A 21,634-nucleotide genomic window follows, 5' to 3' on the forward strand; every position below is an offset into this window, starting at 1 on the left:
GGTTGCCGGCCACCATCTTGGCACTAGCGCCTCCACTAGCAGCGGCAGCGGCAGCGGCAGCATCGTCGGCAAGTGCCTGAGGAAGGCGACGACCTCTGACCAGGCCACCAGGGACCAGCTCCAGCCGTATTCAAGTACACTGTTTTACCATTTGTTGCCTCCTTGTCTCTCTGGTTTTTCTCTTGTCACAATTGCAAAATTGTAAACTGGGATGAGTGATACCAATGAGAGTTCGATCTACTCAAAATTGAATGTGCATTTGTGTGACTTGTACGCTGCCGCCGATGCCGAGGGCCGCAATGCCGGACCACGCCGCCAACGGCCGCTGGTTCGTTGATTCGATCTAGAGCCAAACCCTACTACCACGTGAGTGCCTGCCAGCCTAGGGGAATGCACGCACACAGGCATGTTTCTACTGGACTGTGCAACCACTAGGTTCGTGCCTCTTGGGCTTTTACTTGAGGCGACGGCGGCGGCGACTCGGTCTTTCGGACTCCTCCCGCCGCCGGCTACAACCTCAACAGGCGACGTAGCGACCTTACCAGCGGATCCATCAGCGTGGAGATCAGGGGCCGCAAGATCTTGCCACCTCCAACCTCTATGGTGACGGGTTTACGACGACAGTGGGTTGCAGGTGCGATGACCGTCCTTCCTCTCCTCTCTCCTCCACTTTCCCCCGGTTGCTTGGCTAGTGGATTGTTAGGTCCCAAAACTAATGATTCGGTAACCGACATGTTTAGACTGTATCAAGCCCTAGATCAGTAGATTGATACAGGTTCAACAATCTGGATCTTTATTTTATACATTTTAATAAGGCTCCAAGGAGATGCTATTACAAAGGCAAAATTTGCTACAGGGCATCGAAAAAACGTGTAATTAGCTCGTGGACACCGCAAAAACGAGAATTTGTTGTCGGGCATCAAAAAAAACATGTAATTAGCTCCTGGACACTCGGGGTGTTATTTTATTATTTCCTATGGATTTGGAGAGAGAAACACTAAATAAAGACAAGTTTGCCCATGGATTTGGGGACCGTAGGGGTGGCTTGGCTTGCGTGCGCCGGCGGCGCAGCAGCGGGCTGGCGCTAGGTCACGACGACGGGAGAGGCGGGGCGACGCAGGCATGGCAGCGAGCGTCGCGGAGCAGGCGCGACGACGTCGGCGGGAAATGGGGTGAGAGGCGGCGAGCGTGACCGCTCGCGACGGTGGGAGAGGCGGGTGGCACGGACCAGGCCCGACGGCGCTGGCGGGAGAGGGGAACAGAGGGCTGGCTCAACCGCTCGCAATGGCGGGAGAGGCGGGCGGCATGGAGCTACCAACCGCAGCGAGGCTGTACGCGCACATGCGCGTCTTGCCGGTGGGGTCGATGGCAAAGTACATGGTGCTCAGCCTCAGCCCGGGGCACTCCCGCGTGAATGCCGACCCCGCGCCGGACGCGTCCACGAGCACCGCCACGTCGCCGATGTCGTCCGCCTCCTCCCACGTCTCGCCTTACTCGTCTAGCACGCGCACCATGAACCCCTCCTCCTCAGCCGCGGCCACGGGCCAGAGCAGCTCCACCTGCATCAGCCTGCAACGGTCGCCGGAGCTACCCACCGCGGCGAGGCTGTACGCGCACACGCGCGTCTCGCCGGCGGGGTCGACGGCGGAGTGTTCAAATTTGGTCGTTAACACCGAGGCAGTGGTGCGCGCGTGCGTCGGCTGCCAGCGGTGGCAGCATCGTGCGTGTGCGTTGGCTGGCAGCGGCGGCAGCGCAGATGCACGTGCGATGGCGGCCTGCGTGGGCGCGCGACCGTGGGCGGAGGTGGTGGTGGCGCCGTGCTCTGGCCGGTGTGACTTGTGAGGGCAGGGGCAAAATCGTACTCTCACCAATGTTTCTCTCTCCAAATTCACAGGAAATATTAAAATAAGGCCCTGAGTGTCCAGGAGCAAATTACACGTATTTTGTGGTGCCCGATAGCAAATTATCGTTCTTACGGTGTCCACGAGCTAATTACATGTTTTTTCGATGCCCTGTAGCAAATTTTGCCTATTACAAAATATATGGGTATTTACAAACTTGTGGCCAACTAATACAACAGAAGCTATAGAATGAACCAACTCTAATGTTTTGCATAGAGTTAAACCATCAATCTAATCTATACTTGAAAACTAAATTAGAATATGACTAACTTATATGATTGAACTCCCAGCTTCGGCAAAAACTCTGAAATGACTCTGAAAAAGGTGGGGTTGAAGCAAGGGTGAGTACAACGTACTCAGCAAGCTATTATATTCAATTTGAATGTATGAAATAGTAGCATTTGAGTAGGGCTAGATTTACTTGCAGAAAGCAGAGAATGTAGAAGAAGTGAGCCAGTAATGATTTTAATGCAACAATATTTAATACAGTTTGGAATTAAGTTTCTAACCAAATACCATATGAGTCCCAATGCTCAAATCCGTGAGCATGGCTATTCGAATAGATTCGTTTTCACTTTACTGCAGTAAATGTATGCTTTACCCACAGCCCACGACGTGCCGATAATCATCAGCTTTAGTCATGGCCCAGCATTAGGTTACTAACAATTGGCACCTGTTTCATGAACTCTAGTCCCCATGCGCTCTGAACGTACGTTATCAGCAGCATGAGGAGTTCTGGCGTTCCTGGGGTATTTAGAGAGGACTGATTGTATGACACCATATCATTGCAATCAGGGTTTACAAACAGTTCGTGATATCACAATTTATCTCAAATATTTACCTATGCCTCGGTAAATATCACAATATTGCCCTGCTCGGCATAGGTTCTCCTCCTGCGCGAGGACTTAAACAAGAACCACTATACAGAGGTACTACCTTGTTAAATAACATAATAACTAGGTCTGTCCCCATCCTAGAACTGTGGTCGTACTCGTTTGTTCTTCATAAGTACTTGGGCAGTCTTATGTCGGTTGGAACAATACTAGCCACCCGGAAAATCAACCATTTCTACCGTACTGTTCAAATCTAAGTTTATTATATTTTTATGCAGTCTACCTAGGCATGACTAAGCAAAGCTAGCATATATCTGGTTTGCTATATGTTCAGGATATGCATTCAAAATCATGAATGGCTAATGCATAGAACAGAAATATAGAATATAGGGCATTTATGCTCAAAGGAGAGGAATAATAACTTGCCTTGCTCCAATGTAAATAAATCCGAGATAGGCAACCGGATTATCTGATCCTTGAAATATCACAAGTTGTCATCCAAATATAATAGACTCTACTGGAGAACAGGAAGAACCAAATTCAATAAAAATCATGAAATAGCAAGAAAGCGATGAAGGGCGAGAAGGGCTAGGTTTGGGGTATAAATATCTCCTTTAAAGGGTATAGGATTCTAAAGTGTTAGAGGCTAAGGTGGAGAGGGGATCAAGCAACTAAGGTTACTTATATTTTATGAGAAGGCTTGGTTGCTGAAAGGATAGGATGTATATTGGATAATTGAACTGGTTCAGCTGATATATGGCTAGTATTGGTTAGTCGTAGGTTTAGGTAGTATAATACCTAGGGTTTGGTTATATGGGAGTTGATTATGAAGTAAGATAGCATATCGACTAGGCTTTATATTTTATGTATATGTTCTGGTGGGTGAAGAGTATGGTGGATAGGTGATATTGTAGAGGGTATGGAATTTGGATGACAACTGGAATTTAACTAAAAAGGTATCGGCTAGGGTTTGCTTGTGTGCTAGTCGATGCTAGTGTTGAACAGCATAACGACTAGATTTGGTATCTTCTCTAGCCGATGTCAACAGACAGCATAACGGCTAGAGGAATAGGAAGTTTGTGTAGGAAGTGTTACTCCGACAACAGTGAGTAGCGGCGAAGCGGCTAGGATCACACAGAGCCCGAGAGCTAACTGTGCGGCGTGCTGTGGAAGTCGAGGGAATAGTGAAGCTCCGACCATCGTACGCATCGAGGCGTGAGGTGCCAGGAGCAGCACTTCGACTTTAGGTTTGATTTTGCCGGGCTTTACAACCAACGGTTCGACGTCGGGACTAGTAGACCGCGAACGTCCCCATGGAAGGCGTAAAGTTCTAACCGGCGGCTTTTTAGCGGCGAAAGGGTAATTTGGGACGAAAGAAAATATTTGAAAAGGCAAATATAAATTCAAATGGTATTTGAATAAATTCAAATAAAATTATAAAATAGCAAATTAGGTATCAAAATATAGGGTTTGAATTTATATGAATTTAGGTCCAAGTTTCAACGGAATCGGAACTATGGTTTAAGAGATATAGGCTTCTAAAATATTGTATTTGAATTAAATAGGAAAAATAGAAAGAGTTACTGTGCAGGGGCCCACCTGTCAGCCTTTCCTTTCCTTTTTCTTTTTCTCTTTCTTCTTCCTTCGTTCTCTTCTCTCTCTGCCTCACAGTGAGCCGAGAGAAGAGAGAGGAGAGGGCAAGCGGGGTGTCGGCTCTCCGGTGGCCGGAAGGCGGCAGCGTAGGCAGCGGAACGTGTTCTCGGTCGACGCTCATCCGAGGAAGTGGTCGGCCAGCGAAGCAGATGGGGGAGGAGGCCGGAACGGCGAGCGTAAAAGCTTGCTTCGGCCCTTTAGAAGAGGTGGCGAGGGTGGCTTGGTTCATTGTATAGATATATATTAATTTGTAAATGTTATTTGCTGGAACATCAAGCTTGATCAGAATGATCTTTATACAGATATGATCTCCTTTCATTTTGGTCTGAGATGACAACCATATGATTGCCTTGTTTCTGTACAAACGATTGTTGAACTCTTAAATCTTGTGAATGACACTACTCCAATGTCCTGTATTGATGCCCTATTTTTTTTTCAAGTGTAAAATCCCGGTTCACGAAGATTTTTGTGTTTCTTGTAACTGAGATTGCCATTTTCTTAAGGCATGTGTTTTATATGCTTGGCCCTTTTAATTTCATATGCCAATGTCCTGTATTGATGCCCTTTTTTTTCAAGTGTAAAATCCCGGTTCACGAAGATTTTTGTGTTTCTTGTAACTGAGATTGTCATTTTCTTAAGGCATGTGTTTTCTATGCTTGGCCCTTTTAATTTCATATGCTTGCCTAGATTTATGATTAGCCTAATGGAGTATTTTCTTAATATACTTGATGAAATAAATCAACAGAGTCATATATCATTTTGGGATGTCATACAAGGCGCCGTCATATGTTGAATGGATTTATAGATATCATTTCGTAAGATGTGTCTGGATATATAATAGACATCGTTTTGTCATTATTGGCTGAGTGCCATATTGAGATAAAAATCTTGGGCTAGAAGATATACCATGTGCCAAACGTGACAAGCACCAACGGTGTAGATTTTGGGTGCAGGTGCACTTTGGTTCATATGTGTGTGTATATATATGTATATATATATATATATATATGTATATATATATGTATATATGTATATGTATATATATATATATATGTGTGTGTATATACATATATAGTAATTCCTGGAGCAAAGCGTGGGGAATTACCTGGTTGTATATATGAGTGAAGACACGTTGAACAAGAGTTACTGCAAACCTGTCGTAAGAATATATTTTTCCCTAGGTTGTTTGTGTATGGGACCGACAGGTCATAACTAAAACACTGCCTAATAAAAGCGAAATTTTGTTTCTAATTGTTTGAAGCTGTCCGCTAATTTTAATATTTTTTTAGAAAAACATTTCAGACTAAGACTATATATATTTACATGTCATCACCACATCACCGAAACTAATCCAAATCCTTTCCAATGTAGAAAAAAGTTTATTGGATTTTGATAGCTAAGGGTTGAAGAGACTCCACCCTTAAAATATCTTGAGCTTTTTTTACTCCCGCGAAAATTGAGGTTATAAATAGACTTTAGTTATGAGTTAATTGGACTTTATAACTTCTTAAATATATTTCTGAGGTTTTGATACGACGTACTACCTCCATTTCTGTAGACCCCCGTTTTTATGACAGGAATCATTCGTGTAAACAGTACCATTTCCCTGGATCAAGTAGTCTGGTACACACGAGTTCATAGCTGAAATACCAAATGCACATACACGACAGTCTAGTGCTAATTATTACATCATAAGCCTGCAGGCATTGTCTTAAATCATCGGACCGAGCGGTCCGGAATACAACCAAAAGCAGAATTAGATAAGGCAGCGGATTTTAGGCAGCGGCATGCCATTGCCACAGGCAATGACCGTACTAAGACCTACTGGGCGCCATCGTCTTCATCTCCCTCCTGGTAGTAGGCATAGGGATCCTCCGAAGCTTCATCTCCCGCTTCTGATTAATTTTATATTTGCAAGGGTGAGTACCAACCGTACTCAACAAGCCATCACAGCAACAATGCACATGATAGGGGTATTCAAAGGATGGCTATGGTTCTTTTGCGTAAAGCCAGTTTTGTAATTCTTTTCACAAGCCTAAGACCTAGCATTCACTGATCAAATTTTAGTACCAGTGTTCATACTTAAACAACGACGGTTCTGTCCACCATCCATTGTGTTCCCAAGGATAGCTTCCTGCCATTGAGTCGTCATGGTTTTCTGAGGACGTCCACATTCCCCCTTCTCAGGAAGTGACTCCCACAGCATAAAAAAAATTCGTCATGCAACAACCCATCCCACACAGGTTAAGAATTTAGAGACTAGCCAAGTGTAATACATGTCCCGATGCTCAATAACCGTGAGCACGGCTATTCGAATAGATTTGGTTTACTCACACTGCAGTGGATGTACACTTTACCCGCACTCCGCGACTGCCCAACACATGAGCCTCGTCCCAACACATGAGACGCGTCACGGCAAAGCTTTTCGATAACCTTGCATTGGCAGTACCCGCTCCATGAACTTTACATCCTCTTGCACTCTAGGCGTACACGGTTTCTAGCAGTGAGAGGAGTTCTGGCGCACCCGGGAAGGAAAGACTCACACATACATTAAGTTATAATTATGTTTAAATTCTCTCATGGCAGTCCTACCGATGGCGACACCACTGTAGACACCCGCCTCGCGGTTCTACCAATGGCTGCCCCACCGTAGAGCCCCTGCCTCACACATCAAGAAACCACTATGCATGGATACTGCCTCCGCTCAGCTATCTATTCCGCTAGGTCTATACCCATACAAGAAATGCGGTTGTACGAGGGTCGTTTCATGCTTAACTTCATGGCTCGGTCCTTGATTGACCAGGGACGGCACTAGCCTTTTTCCGGATACCACCCAAATCCTCCATCCGCCCCAATCGAAAACATTTATTTAGTTTCATTTTCCTTTCACAAATCATGTCATCAATATCATGGCAATGTGGCGCTCATGTCTCCACATGCCGCATCTCAATTACCTTCCCAAAGGTAATTGCCCAAGCATATAGCATTTGATAAATATGAGTATGCATAAATCTAGAGTAGCATTTCTAAGCATTTGTCATAGTTGACTAGGGACTTATACGTAAATCATGGTTACAAGGATTTAAGGGTAAACAATAATCAAGGCATGGCATAATCACAAGTAGGATGTTCATCATTGCATGCAATTTTATTTGTAAACAAACAATTTCGCAATTGGGATCAACATGTTCAAGAATAGTGATGACTTGTCTTGCTCAAAGTCTTGCGGGTCTTGGCCTTCACTTGTATCTGCAACTCCCTCGGGCTCTATAGTTATGTGCGAAAATTGATTTGAATTCGGTTAGAATTCAAGTAAAAACCCAAATAAATCCAAATGAAAGTCGAATGCGAAAGTCGATTTATATTAACTTTACTATTTGCGAACTAAGGCAAACCCAATTTCGATTCAAACTATTTTGCGGTTATAAATATTTTGTTGTCATAAGTTTTTAATTTAATCTACCCGAGCACTATATCCATATAATAGGTTAGAAATTTCAATCGCGAGCTAAATATCGGACGAAATCCTAGAAATATTATACGAATTAATTTAGTCTATGACTAAATGATTAAATATAATATACGGGTAAAATCCTTAGTAATTAAATCCGAATTTCTACCGTGAATCGATTACTTATAGGGATTACCCAAAAATAGTCTATAATAATCTATAAGAATTCATCTATTTGTTTAGTTATTAATTACATCTAAATTACTACCGCGTATTGATTTCTTATAGAAATTACCAAGAATAATCCATAATTTATATTAAATTTTGCAATTCTACGACTATAATTAATCTGTAATTAAATTCTAATTATTTTAAATTTTCTAAACTTCCCTAATCTCCCTCTAATTTCCTATTTATTTCCCATTTCTTTTTCTCCCCTTCTTTTTTCTTTTTCCTTCCTTTCTTTTTCTCTTCTTTTTTCTCTTTTTCTCTCTTTTCCTTTTCTTTTCTTTCTCTCCTCCCTCCCGGCTTCTTTCTCTCTCCCTCGGCTTCTCCCTTTCTCTCCCTCTCTCGGCTCCCTGCTACCCAGGGCGGCGACGGCGGCCGAGCAAGGGGAGGAGGCGGCGGCTTACCGACGGCGGTGGCGGCGACGGCGGCGACGGTGACGGTGGCGACGTCGGCGCAAGGTGCGGTGCGGCGCGGCGGCTTCGTGGCGGCGGCGCGGCGGCTCTATGCGACGGCGCGGCGGCATGGAGGCGGCGGCGCAGCGGCGTGGAGGCGGCGGCGTGGTGGAGTGGGTAGAGGAGAGGAGGTGAGGATGAAGGGGAAGAGTGGGAGTAGTAGGGCTTATATAGGGGAGGAGGGGAAAAGAGATAAGGGGGAGAGGGGAGAGGGGCGGCGGCCTCAGGGCGTCGGCGGGGTGGCGCGGCGCGGGGCTCGACGCGGCAATGTGACGACGACGCGGCGCGGCAGGGCGCGGGGCGCGAGGCGGCGACGCGATGGGCGTACGGCGCGGCGGGACGCGGGGCACGAGATGACGACGTGACGGGCGAGCGGCGACGGTGACGGCCGACGGCGACAGCGGTAGCGGCGGTGCGCGGCGCGAGGCGTGGGGCGCGGGCGCGGCGACACGACGGCCGCGCGGCGATGGCGATGGGACGGCGGCGCGGCGACGGCGATGGCGACAGGCGGCGCGGCACGGAGCTCGAGCAGCAGGCGCGCGGGGCAGCGTGATGGCGACGGCCGGCAGCGGCGGCACGGGGCTCGGGGCGGCGTCGGCATGGTAGCGAGGCAGGGTTAGGCTAGGGAACCTCGTCGAACACCTGGCGGCCGATGAATAGTGACCCTTTTCTATTAACCCGATTTTGGCCCATTTATTATTTAGATTTAATTCTTTAATTCCCAGTTTTTGCATAAATAAAATATATTCAATATTTGTGCCATTCCAACCCATGGATCCATTTGAGATTAATTTATTCCATATTTTTTTATTATTATTATTGTAATTTACTTGAATTTAACTAGAGTTATTTCTTATTCCATCGCTTTTAAATCTGAGGGATATAAATATGGTCGCGGTAATATTTTACTCATTTCTATCCTCACCAAATCTTTATTTAAATTGAATTTCAATTATTTGCTTGGTTCATTCCTAATTAATTATTCATTCTTCGCGTTTTATAAACCCCGAAGTCGAAATCAAATAAAATAATCAAACAAAAATCCGCATGATGTAATTTATTTTAAAAAGTTTTTGAAGATCCATATTCTTAGAGTTTGGATTTTTGTCGTCGAATTTTCAGGGTATTACAATTTCAAATTTATAGCGTCAATGATTTTTCGCATAACATTTAACATCATCTTATTAAGAAAATAGTAAAAATTAATACATTAATTTCTTTGATGGTAAGATGAGTCACAACGAAATAAATGATATTTATTTCTTTTATTAAGATAGATAGTGAAATGTTATACGAAAAATCAACAGCGTTGTAAAGGAAGTAGCTTTCAGATTTTTCCTTAGGGGCGCAAATCACTACAGGCTGATCATGGTAGTAAAGTCCACAACTCCACACGCCAGGTCTTAATTAAGCTAAGTCAGTCCACACAATGGTCTACTTGGTAACGGTCAACACTTAATTAACAGACAAGTGCTACTGGGGAGTGGGGACAATGATAGAGGAACCAATCGTACACGCTGGCGCATACAAGCTTCCTACTTTGACAAGTACGTGATTAATTATTTTGGCTTGAACTGTCATATTCTCACGAAAGATATTACCTTTTTCCCCTAAAAAAAAGATATTACCTTTTAGTTCGGCAATTTTGATGTGTGCCGTTCTTTATTACTACGTGTTAGAAGTAAAAAAACCCTTATATATACTGTATATTTGTAATGTAAACAGTATAAAGGTGGTGTTCATAATCCATACATTTCTGAAAGCTAGGATAGTCTGACCACCGCCAGAAAGAAAAAGAACATGAACCTCCTCAGTGCAATAGCAATACTCCCGGTGATTCTTGTGGCCTTACTAGATACTACTATACTGCTGGCAAGTGCATCGTCTCTGATGAATCACAGCCAGCCATCCATGGCAACGCTCGCGAGCTGCCCCAAGAGTTGTGGGCAGATGAGCATCCACTACCCCTTCGGAATCGGAGCAGGCTGCTTCCGGCAGCCTGACTTCAACCTCATCTGTGACAACTCCACTCAGCCTCCAAAGCTCTTCTTGCATGATGGCACCACTGAAGCCGTCGGAGATGAAGATTCCAGTATTAGCATGAACGTAGGATTATCGGAGTGGATCGATGTCAACATTTCTGCCACCATCCCTATGGTACCTGGCGTTGCTGAGTACAATTATTCATGGAACCTTAGTTCTTTCAGTATCTTTGATGCTTCTCTGAACATTACTGGTTGCGAGTTCGACACATATATAATCAACAACGAGAGCTATAGTCCCACTACAGCAATCTGCAAAAATAGCTGCCCCAACGAAGAGATCACAGAAACGGTAGCTCAACAAAGCTGTAACGGTACTGGATGCTGCACAATTCCTGTTGGAATAGGTGTTGCTAGCTTGCAGCTCCGTTTCGTCCGCAGTAGCAGCGAAGGTTTTCTCTCTAGTCGAAGCTCCTTATGGAACAGAATTAACATAGTTAGCAGTTCTGCCAACGTCCTGTGGGGGATAAACAATCGACCGACGTGCGCTAGCGCAAAGGACAATCAAACGGATTATGCATGTGTGAGCATCAACAGTGAATGCATGGACATGTCTATAGATCTTGGCTACCTTTGTGAATGCAACAGTGGTTATGTCGGCAATCCTTATGTACTTGATGGCTGCACACGTGACGAAGGTGATATATATATATATATATATATATATATATATATATATATATATATATATATATATATATATTCCTCCAGTACACGTCTGCAATAAATCTGTTTTGCCTTCCAATGTTTGTTGCAAATTTGATGCTGATCTATTTTCTACGTATCACTCCTATTTACCGTTTATGTATTTCAATTCCAAAACATTATTATTGTATGATAATTCATCTCAACGAACAAAATTTTGTGAGGCTCGGCATTTCATTCAAGTCCACTACCTTTCTGTAATAATTGATTAGTTGCATCATTGTTTATGCTAACTATGGAAAGTACTAAATGTGAGTGCTAGTGGTTATGAACTTTGTTCGCTGAAAGCAGGCTATCATCCAGTTCAACAAAAGGCAAACTGCTCCCGACGGTGTGGGAATATCAGCGTTCCATTTCCTTTTGGGCTAGAGGAAGGCTGCGCTACAAGAAAACTATTTCAACTCAATTGCACAAATGTGACATCTTCTACGCTCCAATTTGACCGCGGTCATCTTGTGACAGACATAGATTTTGCAGAAGGGCTTGTTGGCATCAAACTTGCCTCATATTTCGAAGATCAGGGGTTTAGTATGTACAGATCAGGAGAGCCTTACCTATATGCAAGTTTTGGAGAAGCAGTGGTTTCTGTGCATTGGGCTGCTGCCAATCTGACATGTCAAGAGGCCCAGAAGAACCACTCTCGATATGCATGTGTTAGTGCAAACAGCACATGTTTAGGTGTCGACTCTACTGATGGTTATGTTGGATATCGGTGCAAATGCATGGATGGTTTTCATGGAAATCCTTATGTTGCTAATGGTTGTGAAGGTATGCTACTCTGCTTTGCCATGTTTTTTGTCATCCCCAAGTGTTTGTCAACCACTCCCTAGAGTATTTGGTCTAAGGTTTCTTTACATATTCTAGTAGTGCATTTTTTATTAATGGATTGAGTTGCACAATGCGGAGTGAGATGCATAATCCTAGAAAATAGTGAGGCTCCTCAAACCTCGGTTGAATTTATGTTGTGGTGGGCAAAGGTTACCCTTTTTTTTTTTTGCAACAAGCAACAAACTTTTTTTCTCTAAAATTTGCAATGTAGACAATCTAATGGGTGCAAAGTTTCTCATAATTGTTATTGGGAACAAGACTACCAATGATAATACCGTTTGAATTTTACTATTATGACCATCACCTCTATGTTTGTAATTTTATTCATGTTTCAAACATTGCATTTCAATTTGATGAAGTTCCTTATTCCAGATGTTGACGAGTGCAAGAAAACACCAGGCATCTGCAAAGGCATATGCCACAATAACATTGGGAGTTACCATTGCATGGAGTGCCCAGACAAAACAGAGTATGATGTGATAACTATGCAGTGTGTCTCAAGAAAAAAACAAAATCTTCTGATAGGTATGTTCTCAATTGTTTTCCACTTCTCAAACTACATGAAAACAAAATACTAATTCGGTGATAAAATCCTTTTAGGTATTGTAATTGGACTTAGTGTTGGATTCACTGTTCTACTCTTTGTATTGGGTGGGATGCTTCTTCTTCGTAGATGGAAAAGGGACATTCAAATACAACTACGAAGAAATTACTTTCGAAAAAATCAAGGTCTTCTATTAGAACAACTAATATCATCTGACAAAAATGCGAGCGACAAGACAAAAATTTTCTCCTTGGAAGAGCTTGAAAAGGCGACAAATAATTTTGACCCCACACGTATCCTCGGATGTGGAGGGCACGGCATGGTATACAAAGGAATCTTATCTGATCAACGCGTGGTAGCCATAAAAACGTCAAAGATAATTAAGCAAGATGAAATTGATAATTTTATCAACGAGGTTGCCATCCTCTCTCAAATAAATCATTGTAATATTGTAAGGCTCTTTGGATGTTGTCTTGAAACTGAGGTCCCACTACTTGTCTATGACTTCATTCCAAATGGTTCATTATTTGGAATTCTCCATGCTGATGCAAGTAGTAGTTTTCAATTATCTTGGGATGACTGCTTAAGAATTGCCACTGAGGCAGCAGGAGCACTCTGTTATCTTCATTCAACAGCTTCAGTATCAGTCTTTCATCGTAATGTGAAGTCAGCTAACATACTTTTAGATGCAAACTGCATAGCCAAAGTTTCAGATTTTGGTGCTTCGAGATTGGTTCCCATTAATGAAACCCATGTTGTTATAAATGTACAAGGCACCTTTGGCTACTTAGATCCAGAATACTACCACACTGGGCAATTGAACGAGAAGAGCGATGTCTACAGCTTTGGAGTTGTACTTATTGAGCTACTACTTAGGAAGGAACCTATTTTTACAAGTGAAACAGGTTTGAAGCAAAACTTGTCAAACTATTTTCTTTGGGAAAAAAAGGTGAAGCTGATTAGGGACATAGTGGCTGATCAAGTTCTTGAGGAAGCAACTGAGGAAGAGATTAACACTGTTGCCTCTCTTGCGGAAGATTGCTTGAGTCTACGCCGGGATGAAAGACCTACTATGAAGCAAGTTGAGTTGGCACTACAGTTTTTGCTAAACAAAAGGTTGAATTCATACCGTACTGTTCAAGCAAACAAGGAAGAGATGGATCCCTTTATTATGACAAAAGTCCAACATAGTACTGAGAATTCAAATGTTGAATTTCTGAGCAATAAAGCAACTATATCGTCCTATCAGTCTGGCTTGGAGCACGAGTTTATGTCATCTGCCACTATACCACGCTAGATTTATTCAGTTTCCAGTTCTGTGCTACGCCATGATGCCTGTTGTTTCTCTTGACGATGTGAAATAATGTACCTTCAAAATACTGCACGTTTTAATTTGAAGTGCACTTGTAATAAGGCAAAATATTGTGTAAAGAGTTATATAATTTTATAAACTTATTCCGGTGGAATAGACATGAATACTCAACTTCTCATGGATGAGATTTCCTATATAAAATGTGTTTAATTGCTTCAGCAATTAATATGTGACATCTCTATGGAGAAGACGACTGTCTGGATTGGAACCGATGGACCTCCAAGGTAATAATATGTTTATCCACATGGTCCATGTCCAAGTATGAGATGCATCATGCATCGTATATATGTGAATTTCTGGTTCTCAATTCTTCCTTATATTCTATCTATACGTACTTGGTACAACATATTCAGTATATTTTCGGAATATATTTGATCGAACTGAAGATGTCAGATGATTCATTATTCCTAACTTAATTTATACTATGTTAATTAATATATCTTTACTACTTAAAAAATTCGTAGTGGTGGTGGTAAGTCATGGAAGATCAAAGGGTTAACGTTCGAAGAAGGATGCTCTCACGGACATCAACGGATGAGATATCTTCCACGATCCACCCCTTCTCCTCTCCCCGATCCGCATTGCCCTCCCCGGCCCCCCATCCCCTCCTCCTCGCTGCGCCGCATCCCCATCCCCATCCCGATCCCGCCCAACTCGCGCCTCCTTCTCCGGTCGTCCTCCCTCCACATCGTGCCCCCCTCGCTCATCTTCGAGTTGCCCCCTCCCTCTCCATCGCGCCACCTACCACCGATTCCCTGCCGCATCTGCCTGTTGCAATCGCGCCCGGCCGCATCTGCTGCCCATCTCCTCCTGCCCTAGCCGCCCGCACCTCCTCCATCCATGTCGGCGCCGCGGCTCTTCCCAACATCCTCAGCCGCCTCCCCAACTCAAAATCCCGTCTCAATCCACCCCCAAATCCCGGCTTCCAATCACCCCATCCCGTGGCGGACATCATTGGAGCGAGTGTTGTATTCGTCAGATCATCGGGTCGACGTCTTCAATCATCTCCCCCTCTACCATCGCCAGCGGTGCCTCCCTCCACTGCCGCCGCTTCGGCGTCGTGCTCGTGCCGCCTGGGAGCGGGTGTAGTGGCGGGGTCGGTGTCGGGCGGTCGCATGGTACAATCTTTGAGTGAATTTTTTTCAACATTTGTCTTATGTATATGCTGTATAGGATCTATGGACGCCTACCTTTTCCTGCAAATGTTACTTCTCCTTCATCCTTTGCAGAAGCACAACAAGGAGGAATTTTGTCATCAGCCACTAGATTGCTTATGTTAAGGGCATGGCGACCTGGAGGTGCACTGTGCCCATGTACTTTGTGTACGCAACTTACTCTAATGGAAATTTTGCTGTCATGTTCTTTTATGAGCTATTGCAAATTCTTAGCAACTGGATCCTGACTGTCAAATTCTTAGCAGCCCAGTTGGCGGTGACCCAAATCCCAGTGGTGGTGATCCTCACAGCGATGAATCCTTTTGGTGCTCATATGGGTTGTTTACCATCGATGGTATGCGAACTACCATCAAATTCACAAAATATGTGGCCACAAGTTCAGTTCTATCAGATACTAACTTACTCCATGGCAACTGAAAGTCTAAAACACTCTAGGATTTTTAAGTTCATTAGCATTTAGTGGTCAACTTAGATGAACATTGGTCAGCTCCTAAGATTTGCTCTATGGACCATCTATGTGATCCTAATCCATGCAAGAATTGGGACTAATTAATTGATTGCTCCTGAACTGATCTTCAGAAAATACTCGACTGTTAGGTGTTAGATTCAGAAATGCTCTGCTTTTCTTTTTGTTGAAATTAGTTCCGATTTGAAGAAATCATGTTTGACTTTTAGTAATTGAATTTAGTGGCAGAGAAATTAGAATAATAACCTTGTTAACTACTTTTTCTCAGAAAGTATTTAGGCCCTTCATCAGTGTATTTGCAGACCTTGCTGAAACTATCAGTCCATACCTGCTGCAAGGAGAAAATGTTTCTGCCTTGCTGCCGACAGATGTTCTGTAATTATGCTCGACACTGGCTGTTAGGACTTGGTTTTTGATATGGTAAAAAATTTCTTCTTGTCACTAAAGTACTACTGAATTTAACTGCATGTTAGCTGTACACTATCAAATATTATATCACAACAAATGGTTTTTATAGCTACATGCATTCCACAGACATACTTACTTCAGTAGAAATGTGCCATGGCCATTTCCTTTTTTTCAAAATCTCATGTTTGTCATTTGGATTGCGTCTCGAACCTTTTCATGGTCATGAATTGGTAACAACCGTTGATTAAGTTTTTGTCTGATGCTCTTAGCTAGAACATTTTGGACTAATACGAGGAAAACATATTTGAAAAAGTTGGCATTTTGGACAAGGGGATAATGATGAACCTTTCTTTTCTTTGTTGCATCTTCATTTAAAGTGTACGAAGGAAGCTAAAAACACATTTATGAAAACTGAGGCTTGCCTACTGAATGAAAAAAAAGGTCCATTCACATTATTCACCAATCAGTTTAGCAATTGGTTGTCACCCAGGATCGTCCCCTACAGTTCATACAGGACCCAATAGAAATTGAGCTTTCTGGTGACAAATTGAGGTATAGAAAGCATGTAGTTATCCTTCTTGTTAAGATAGTAGGTATAAGAAGCATATAGTTATTTATCTAATTAAGATAGTTCTGTTTCACTACCTGTATGATGGATGTTGAGGTTCCACACCAACATCCTTGATGTTATCAGAGAATAAAATAGTAAGAGGAACATTTATGGACTAAAGACGGAGGGCTGAATCTTAAACTTGCAGAGAATAGTAGCTAGGTCAATATACAGTAAAAAGAATCCAAATACTACTGGTTGTAACTTTTTTTTGGAAGAAATTATGGCTCACGATATTGTTTTCAAGTTTAGGATTCAGAGAGATCAACACTTTATCTTTTTATCTTTTTATTTAGACGGAAAGTATGGCTTAAAATATTGGCTATACAACTTTGCAAGAGAGTTAAATTGGGTAGATTCAGAAAGAGAATGTAGCTACATTATTTTACCGTTTATGCTCATGAAATTCATCTTGTTGCTGTTCAATGTACAATCCAGCAGATCAACAGCAGCGACAGTGATGACTTGCGTCGTCCCTGAAGACTGATGGAGAGCACAGCCTCCCCTATGAGAAGTAGGTTGGCATCCCTGCTGTATTGACTATCACCGTCCTACCTATAGCCGCCTCACATCTTTGCCGTTACATTGAAGCCCTTCCACGCGTCCTACTGCCCCCATCTATGAGCAGATTTGATTTTTTTTTTTCCCTCAAATTTACTCATTGTGGTCGAGCTGTATTGTTCTTCTAGAGAAAAATTTCATTCTATCTGTGTTGATATTCTTTTCTGAAGTTCTCTTTCTATCTGCTTGGTCACACCGAACGCCCAGGGAAAGATAAGCTCCAATCACTTGCTGTAGCAGCCCTGCTCCACCTGGTTACTTGTTTATGCCCACATGTTAATGGAATAGCCCTTTATCAATTTTTTATGTGGGCATATGTTATCTTCAAATATGTATTAAAGTGATTATAAATAATTGCGGATGTTCTTAATTATTATTTTTCCAGACAATATGATAATTTTGCATTGTCTTAAATCTATTTTTATATGACTTGCACTGAATTTCCGCTCAATTGGACTGATTCTAAGAAATTTAATTTTACTTTCATGAAATTTAATGATTTATTAACCAAATATTATGCCACCGTTGCGTAGCACGGGCATGTTACTAGTCACTTAATAGTTAGATAAGTATTAGATCCGGAATTTTGGTTTTTTTTTTCTGAAAATTTTTGGGAATATATTTGACCGAACTGAAGATGTCAGATGATTCAATCCTGACTTAATTTATACTATGTTAATTAATATCTTAATTTATACTATATTAATTAATATATCCGATAAGTATTATATCCGGTATTTTATTTTTTAAAAAGAAGAACAGTTTAGAATACTAAGGAGGATGGATTCGAACTCAGGCCAACACGCTGCTCCTGTTAGCTCCCTGCCAGCTGAGCTAGCTGCTGTTCTCATTTTGATCCTGGTTCACCACAGATCAGCGGCTTCGGTGCCTCGCGGCGAGCACAAAGCACGGTGGGTTTAGGCGTCACGGTGCTGCGACGGGACAGCAAGCGTCGGTGGCAGAGGTTGCCGGCCACCATCTTGGCACTAGCGCCTCCACTAGCAGCGGCAGCGGCAGCATCGTCGGCAAGTGCCTGAGGAAGGCGACGACCTCTGACCAGGCCACCAGGGACCAGCTCCAGCCGTATTCAAGTACACTCTTTTACCATTTGTTGCCTCCTTGTCTCTCTGGTTTTTCTCTTGTCACAATTGCAAAATTGTAAACTGGGATGAGTGATACCAATGAGAGTTCGATCTACTCAAAATTGAATGTGCATTTGTGTGACTTGTACGCTGCCGCCGATGCCGAGGGCCGCAATGCCGGACCACGCCGCCAACGGCCGCTGGTTCGTTGATTCGATCTAGAGCCAAACCCTACTACCACGTGAGTGCCTGCCAGCCTAGGGGAATGCACGCACACAGGCATGTTTCTACTGGACTGTGCAACCACTAGGTTCGTGCCTCTTGGGCTTTTACTTGAGGCGACGGCGGCGGCGACTCGATCTTCCGGACTCCTCCCGCCGCCGGCTACTGCCTCAACAGGCGACGCGGCGACCTTACCAGCGGATCCATCAGCGTGGAGATCAGGGGTCGCAAGATCTTGCCACCTCCAACCTCTATGGTGACGGGTTTACGACGACAGCGGGTTGCAGGTGCGATGACCGTCCTTCCTCTCCTCTCTCCTCCACTTTCCCCCGGTTGCTTGGCTAGTGGATTATCGGGTCCCAAAACTAATGATTCGGTAACCGACATGTTTAGACTGTATCAAGCCCTGGATCAGTAGATTGATACAGGTTCAACAATCTGGATCTTTATTGTATACATTTTAATAAGGCTCCAAAGGAGATGTTATTACAAAATATATGGGTATTTACAAACTTGTAGCCAACTAATACAACAGAAGCTATAGAATGAACCAACTCTAATGTTTTGCAAAGAGTTAAACCATCAATCTAATCTATACTTGAAAACTAAATTAGAATGAGACTAACTTATATGATTGAACTCCCAGCTTCGGCAAAAACTCCGAAATGACTCTGAAAAAGGTGGGGTTGAAGCAAGGGTGAGTACAACGTACTCAGCAAGCTATTATATTCAATTTGAATGTATGAAATAGTAGCATTTGAGTAGGGCTAGATTTACTTGCAGAAAGCAGTGAATGTAGAAGAAGTGAGCCAGTAATGATTTTAATGCAACAATATTTAATACAGTTTGGAATTAAGTTTCTAACCAAATACCATATGAGTCCCAATGCTCAAATCCGTGAGTACGGCTATTCGAATAGATTCGTGTTCACTTTACTGCAGTAAATGTATGCTTTACCCACAGCCCACGACGTGCCGATAATCATCAGCTTTAGTAATGGCCCAGCATTAGGTTACTAACAATAGTGACACCTGTTTCATGAACTCTAGTCCACATGCGCTCTAAACGTACATTATCAGCAGCGTGAGGAGTTCTGGCGTTCCCGGGGTATTTAGAGAGTACTGATTGTATGACACCATGTCATCACAATTAGGGTTTACAAACAATTCGTGATATCACGATTTATCTCAAATATTTACCCATGCCTCGGTAAATATCACAATATTGCCCTGCTCGGCATAAGTTTTCCTCCTACGCGAGGACTTAAACAAGAACCACTATACAGAGGTACCACCTTGTTAAATAACATAATAACTAGGTCTGTCCCTATCCTAGAACTGTGGTCGTACTCGTTTGTTCTTCATAAGTACTTGGGCAGTCTTATGTTGGTTGGAACAGTACTAGCCACCCGGAAAATCAACCATTTCTACCGTACCGTTCCAATATAAGTTTATTATATTTTTATGCAGTCTAACTAGGCATGACTAAGCAAAGCTAGCATATATCTGGTTTGCTATATGTTCAGGATATGCATTCAAAATCATGAGTGGCTAATGAATAGAACAGAAATATAGAATATAGGTCATTTATGCTCAAAGGAGAGGAATACTAACTTGCCTTGCTCTAATGCAAATAAATCCGAGATAGGCAACCTGATTATCCGATCCTTGAAATATCACAAGTTGTCATCCAAATATAATAGACTCTACTGGAGAAGAGGAAGAACCAAATTCAATAAAAATCATGAAATAGCAAGAAAGCAATGAAGAGCGAGAAGGGCTAGATTTGGGGGTATAAATATCTCCTTTAAAGGATATAGGATTCTAAAGTGTTAGAGGCTAAGGTGGAGAGGGGATCAAGCAACTAAGGTTGCTTATATTTTATGTAAAGGCTTGGTTGCTGAAAGGATAGGACGTATATTGGATAATTGAATTGGTTCAGCTGATATATGGCTAGTATTGGTTAGTCGTAGGTTTAGGTAGTATAATACCTAGGGTTTGGTTATATGGGAGTTGATTATGAAGTAAGATAGCATATCGACTAGGCTTTATATTTTATGTATATGTTCTGGTGGGTGAAGAGTATGGTGGATAGGTGATATTGTAGAGGGTATGGAATTTGGATGACAACTGGAATTTAACTAAAAAGGTATCGGCTAGGGTTTGCTTGTGTGCTAGTCGATGCTAGTGTTGAACAGCATAACGACTAGATTTGGTATCTTCTCTAGCCGATGTCAACAGACAGCGTTATGCTAGAGGAATAGGAAGTTTGTGTAGGAAGTGTTACTCCGACAACAGTGAGTAGCGGCGGAGCGGCTAGGATCACACAGAGCCCGAGAGCTAACTGTGCGGCGTGCTGTGGAAGTCGAGGGAATAGTGAAGCTCCGACCATCGTACGCATCGAGGCGTGAGGTGCCAGGAGCAGCACTTCGACTTTAGGTTTGATTTTGCCGGGCTTTACAACCAACGGTTCGACGTCGGGACTAGTAGACCGCGAACGTCCCCATGGAAGGCGTAAAGTTCTAACCGGCGGCTTTTTAGCGGCGAAAGGGTAATTTGGGACGAAAGAAAATATTTGAAAAGGCAAATATAAATTCAAATGGTATTTGAATAAATTCAAATAAAATTATAAAATAGCAAATTAGGTATCAAAATATAGGGTTTGAATTTATATGAATTTAGGTCCAAGTTTCAACGGAATCGGATCTATGGTTTAAGAGATATAGGCTTCTAAAGTATTGTATTTGAATTAAATAGGAAAAATAGGAAGAGTTACTGTGCAGGGGCCCACCTGTCAGCCTTTCCTTTCCTTTTTCTTTTTCTCTTTCTTCTTCCTTCGTTCTCTTCTTTCTCTGCCTCACAGTGAGCCGAGAGAAGAGAGAGGAGAGGGCAAACGGGGTGTCGGCTCTCCGGTGGCCGGAAGGCGGCAACGTAGGCAGCGGAATGTGTTCCCGGTCGACGCGCATCCGAGGAAGTGGTCGGCCAGCGAAGGAGATGGGGGAGGAGGCCGGAACGGCGAGCGTAAAAGCTTGCTTCGGCCGGTTAGAAGAGGTGGCCAGGGTGGCTTGGTTCAAATGGGGAAAGGAAAGGGAATGTTGGGGA

At 43.1% G+C, this 21,634-nt stretch overlaps 1 protein-coding gene and 1 long non-coding RNA gene across 2 annotated transcripts; both read left to right on the forward strand.

Moving 5' to 3' along the window:
• Positions 1 to 10,263: 10,263 nt before the first annotated feature.
• Positions 10,264 to 13,934, forward strand: LOC127770753 (wall-associated receptor kinase-like 6). Its single transcript, XM_052296561.1, has 4 exons — positions 10,264 to 11,198; positions 11,557 to 12,033; positions 12,466 to 12,618; positions 12,694 to 13,934. The coding sequence occupies exons 1-4, from the start codon at positions 10,319 to 10,321 to the stop codon at positions 13,932 to 13,934; spliced, it is 2,751 nt and encodes a 916-aa protein (XP_052152521.1). The 5' UTR covers positions 10,264 to 10,318.
• A 1,182-nt stretch (positions 13,935 to 15,116) lies between these two features.
• Positions 15,117 to 17,303, forward strand: LOC127772020 (uncharacterized). The gene is made up of 3 exons (XR_008017260.1): positions 15,117 to 15,331; positions 15,430 to 15,518; positions 17,110 to 17,303. It is a non-coding gene; the product is annotated as an uncharacterized LOC127772020 (long non-coding RNA).
• The last annotated feature ends 4,331 nt before the right edge of the window (positions 17,304 to 21,634 follow it).

This window comes from Oryza glaberrima, chromosome 4 (assembly GCF_000147395.1).
Source record: "Oryza glaberrima chromosome 4, OglaRS2, whole genome shotgun sequence".
Lineage (NCBI taxonomy): Eukaryota > Viridiplantae > Streptophyta > Magnoliopsida > Poales > Poaceae > Oryza > Oryza glaberrima.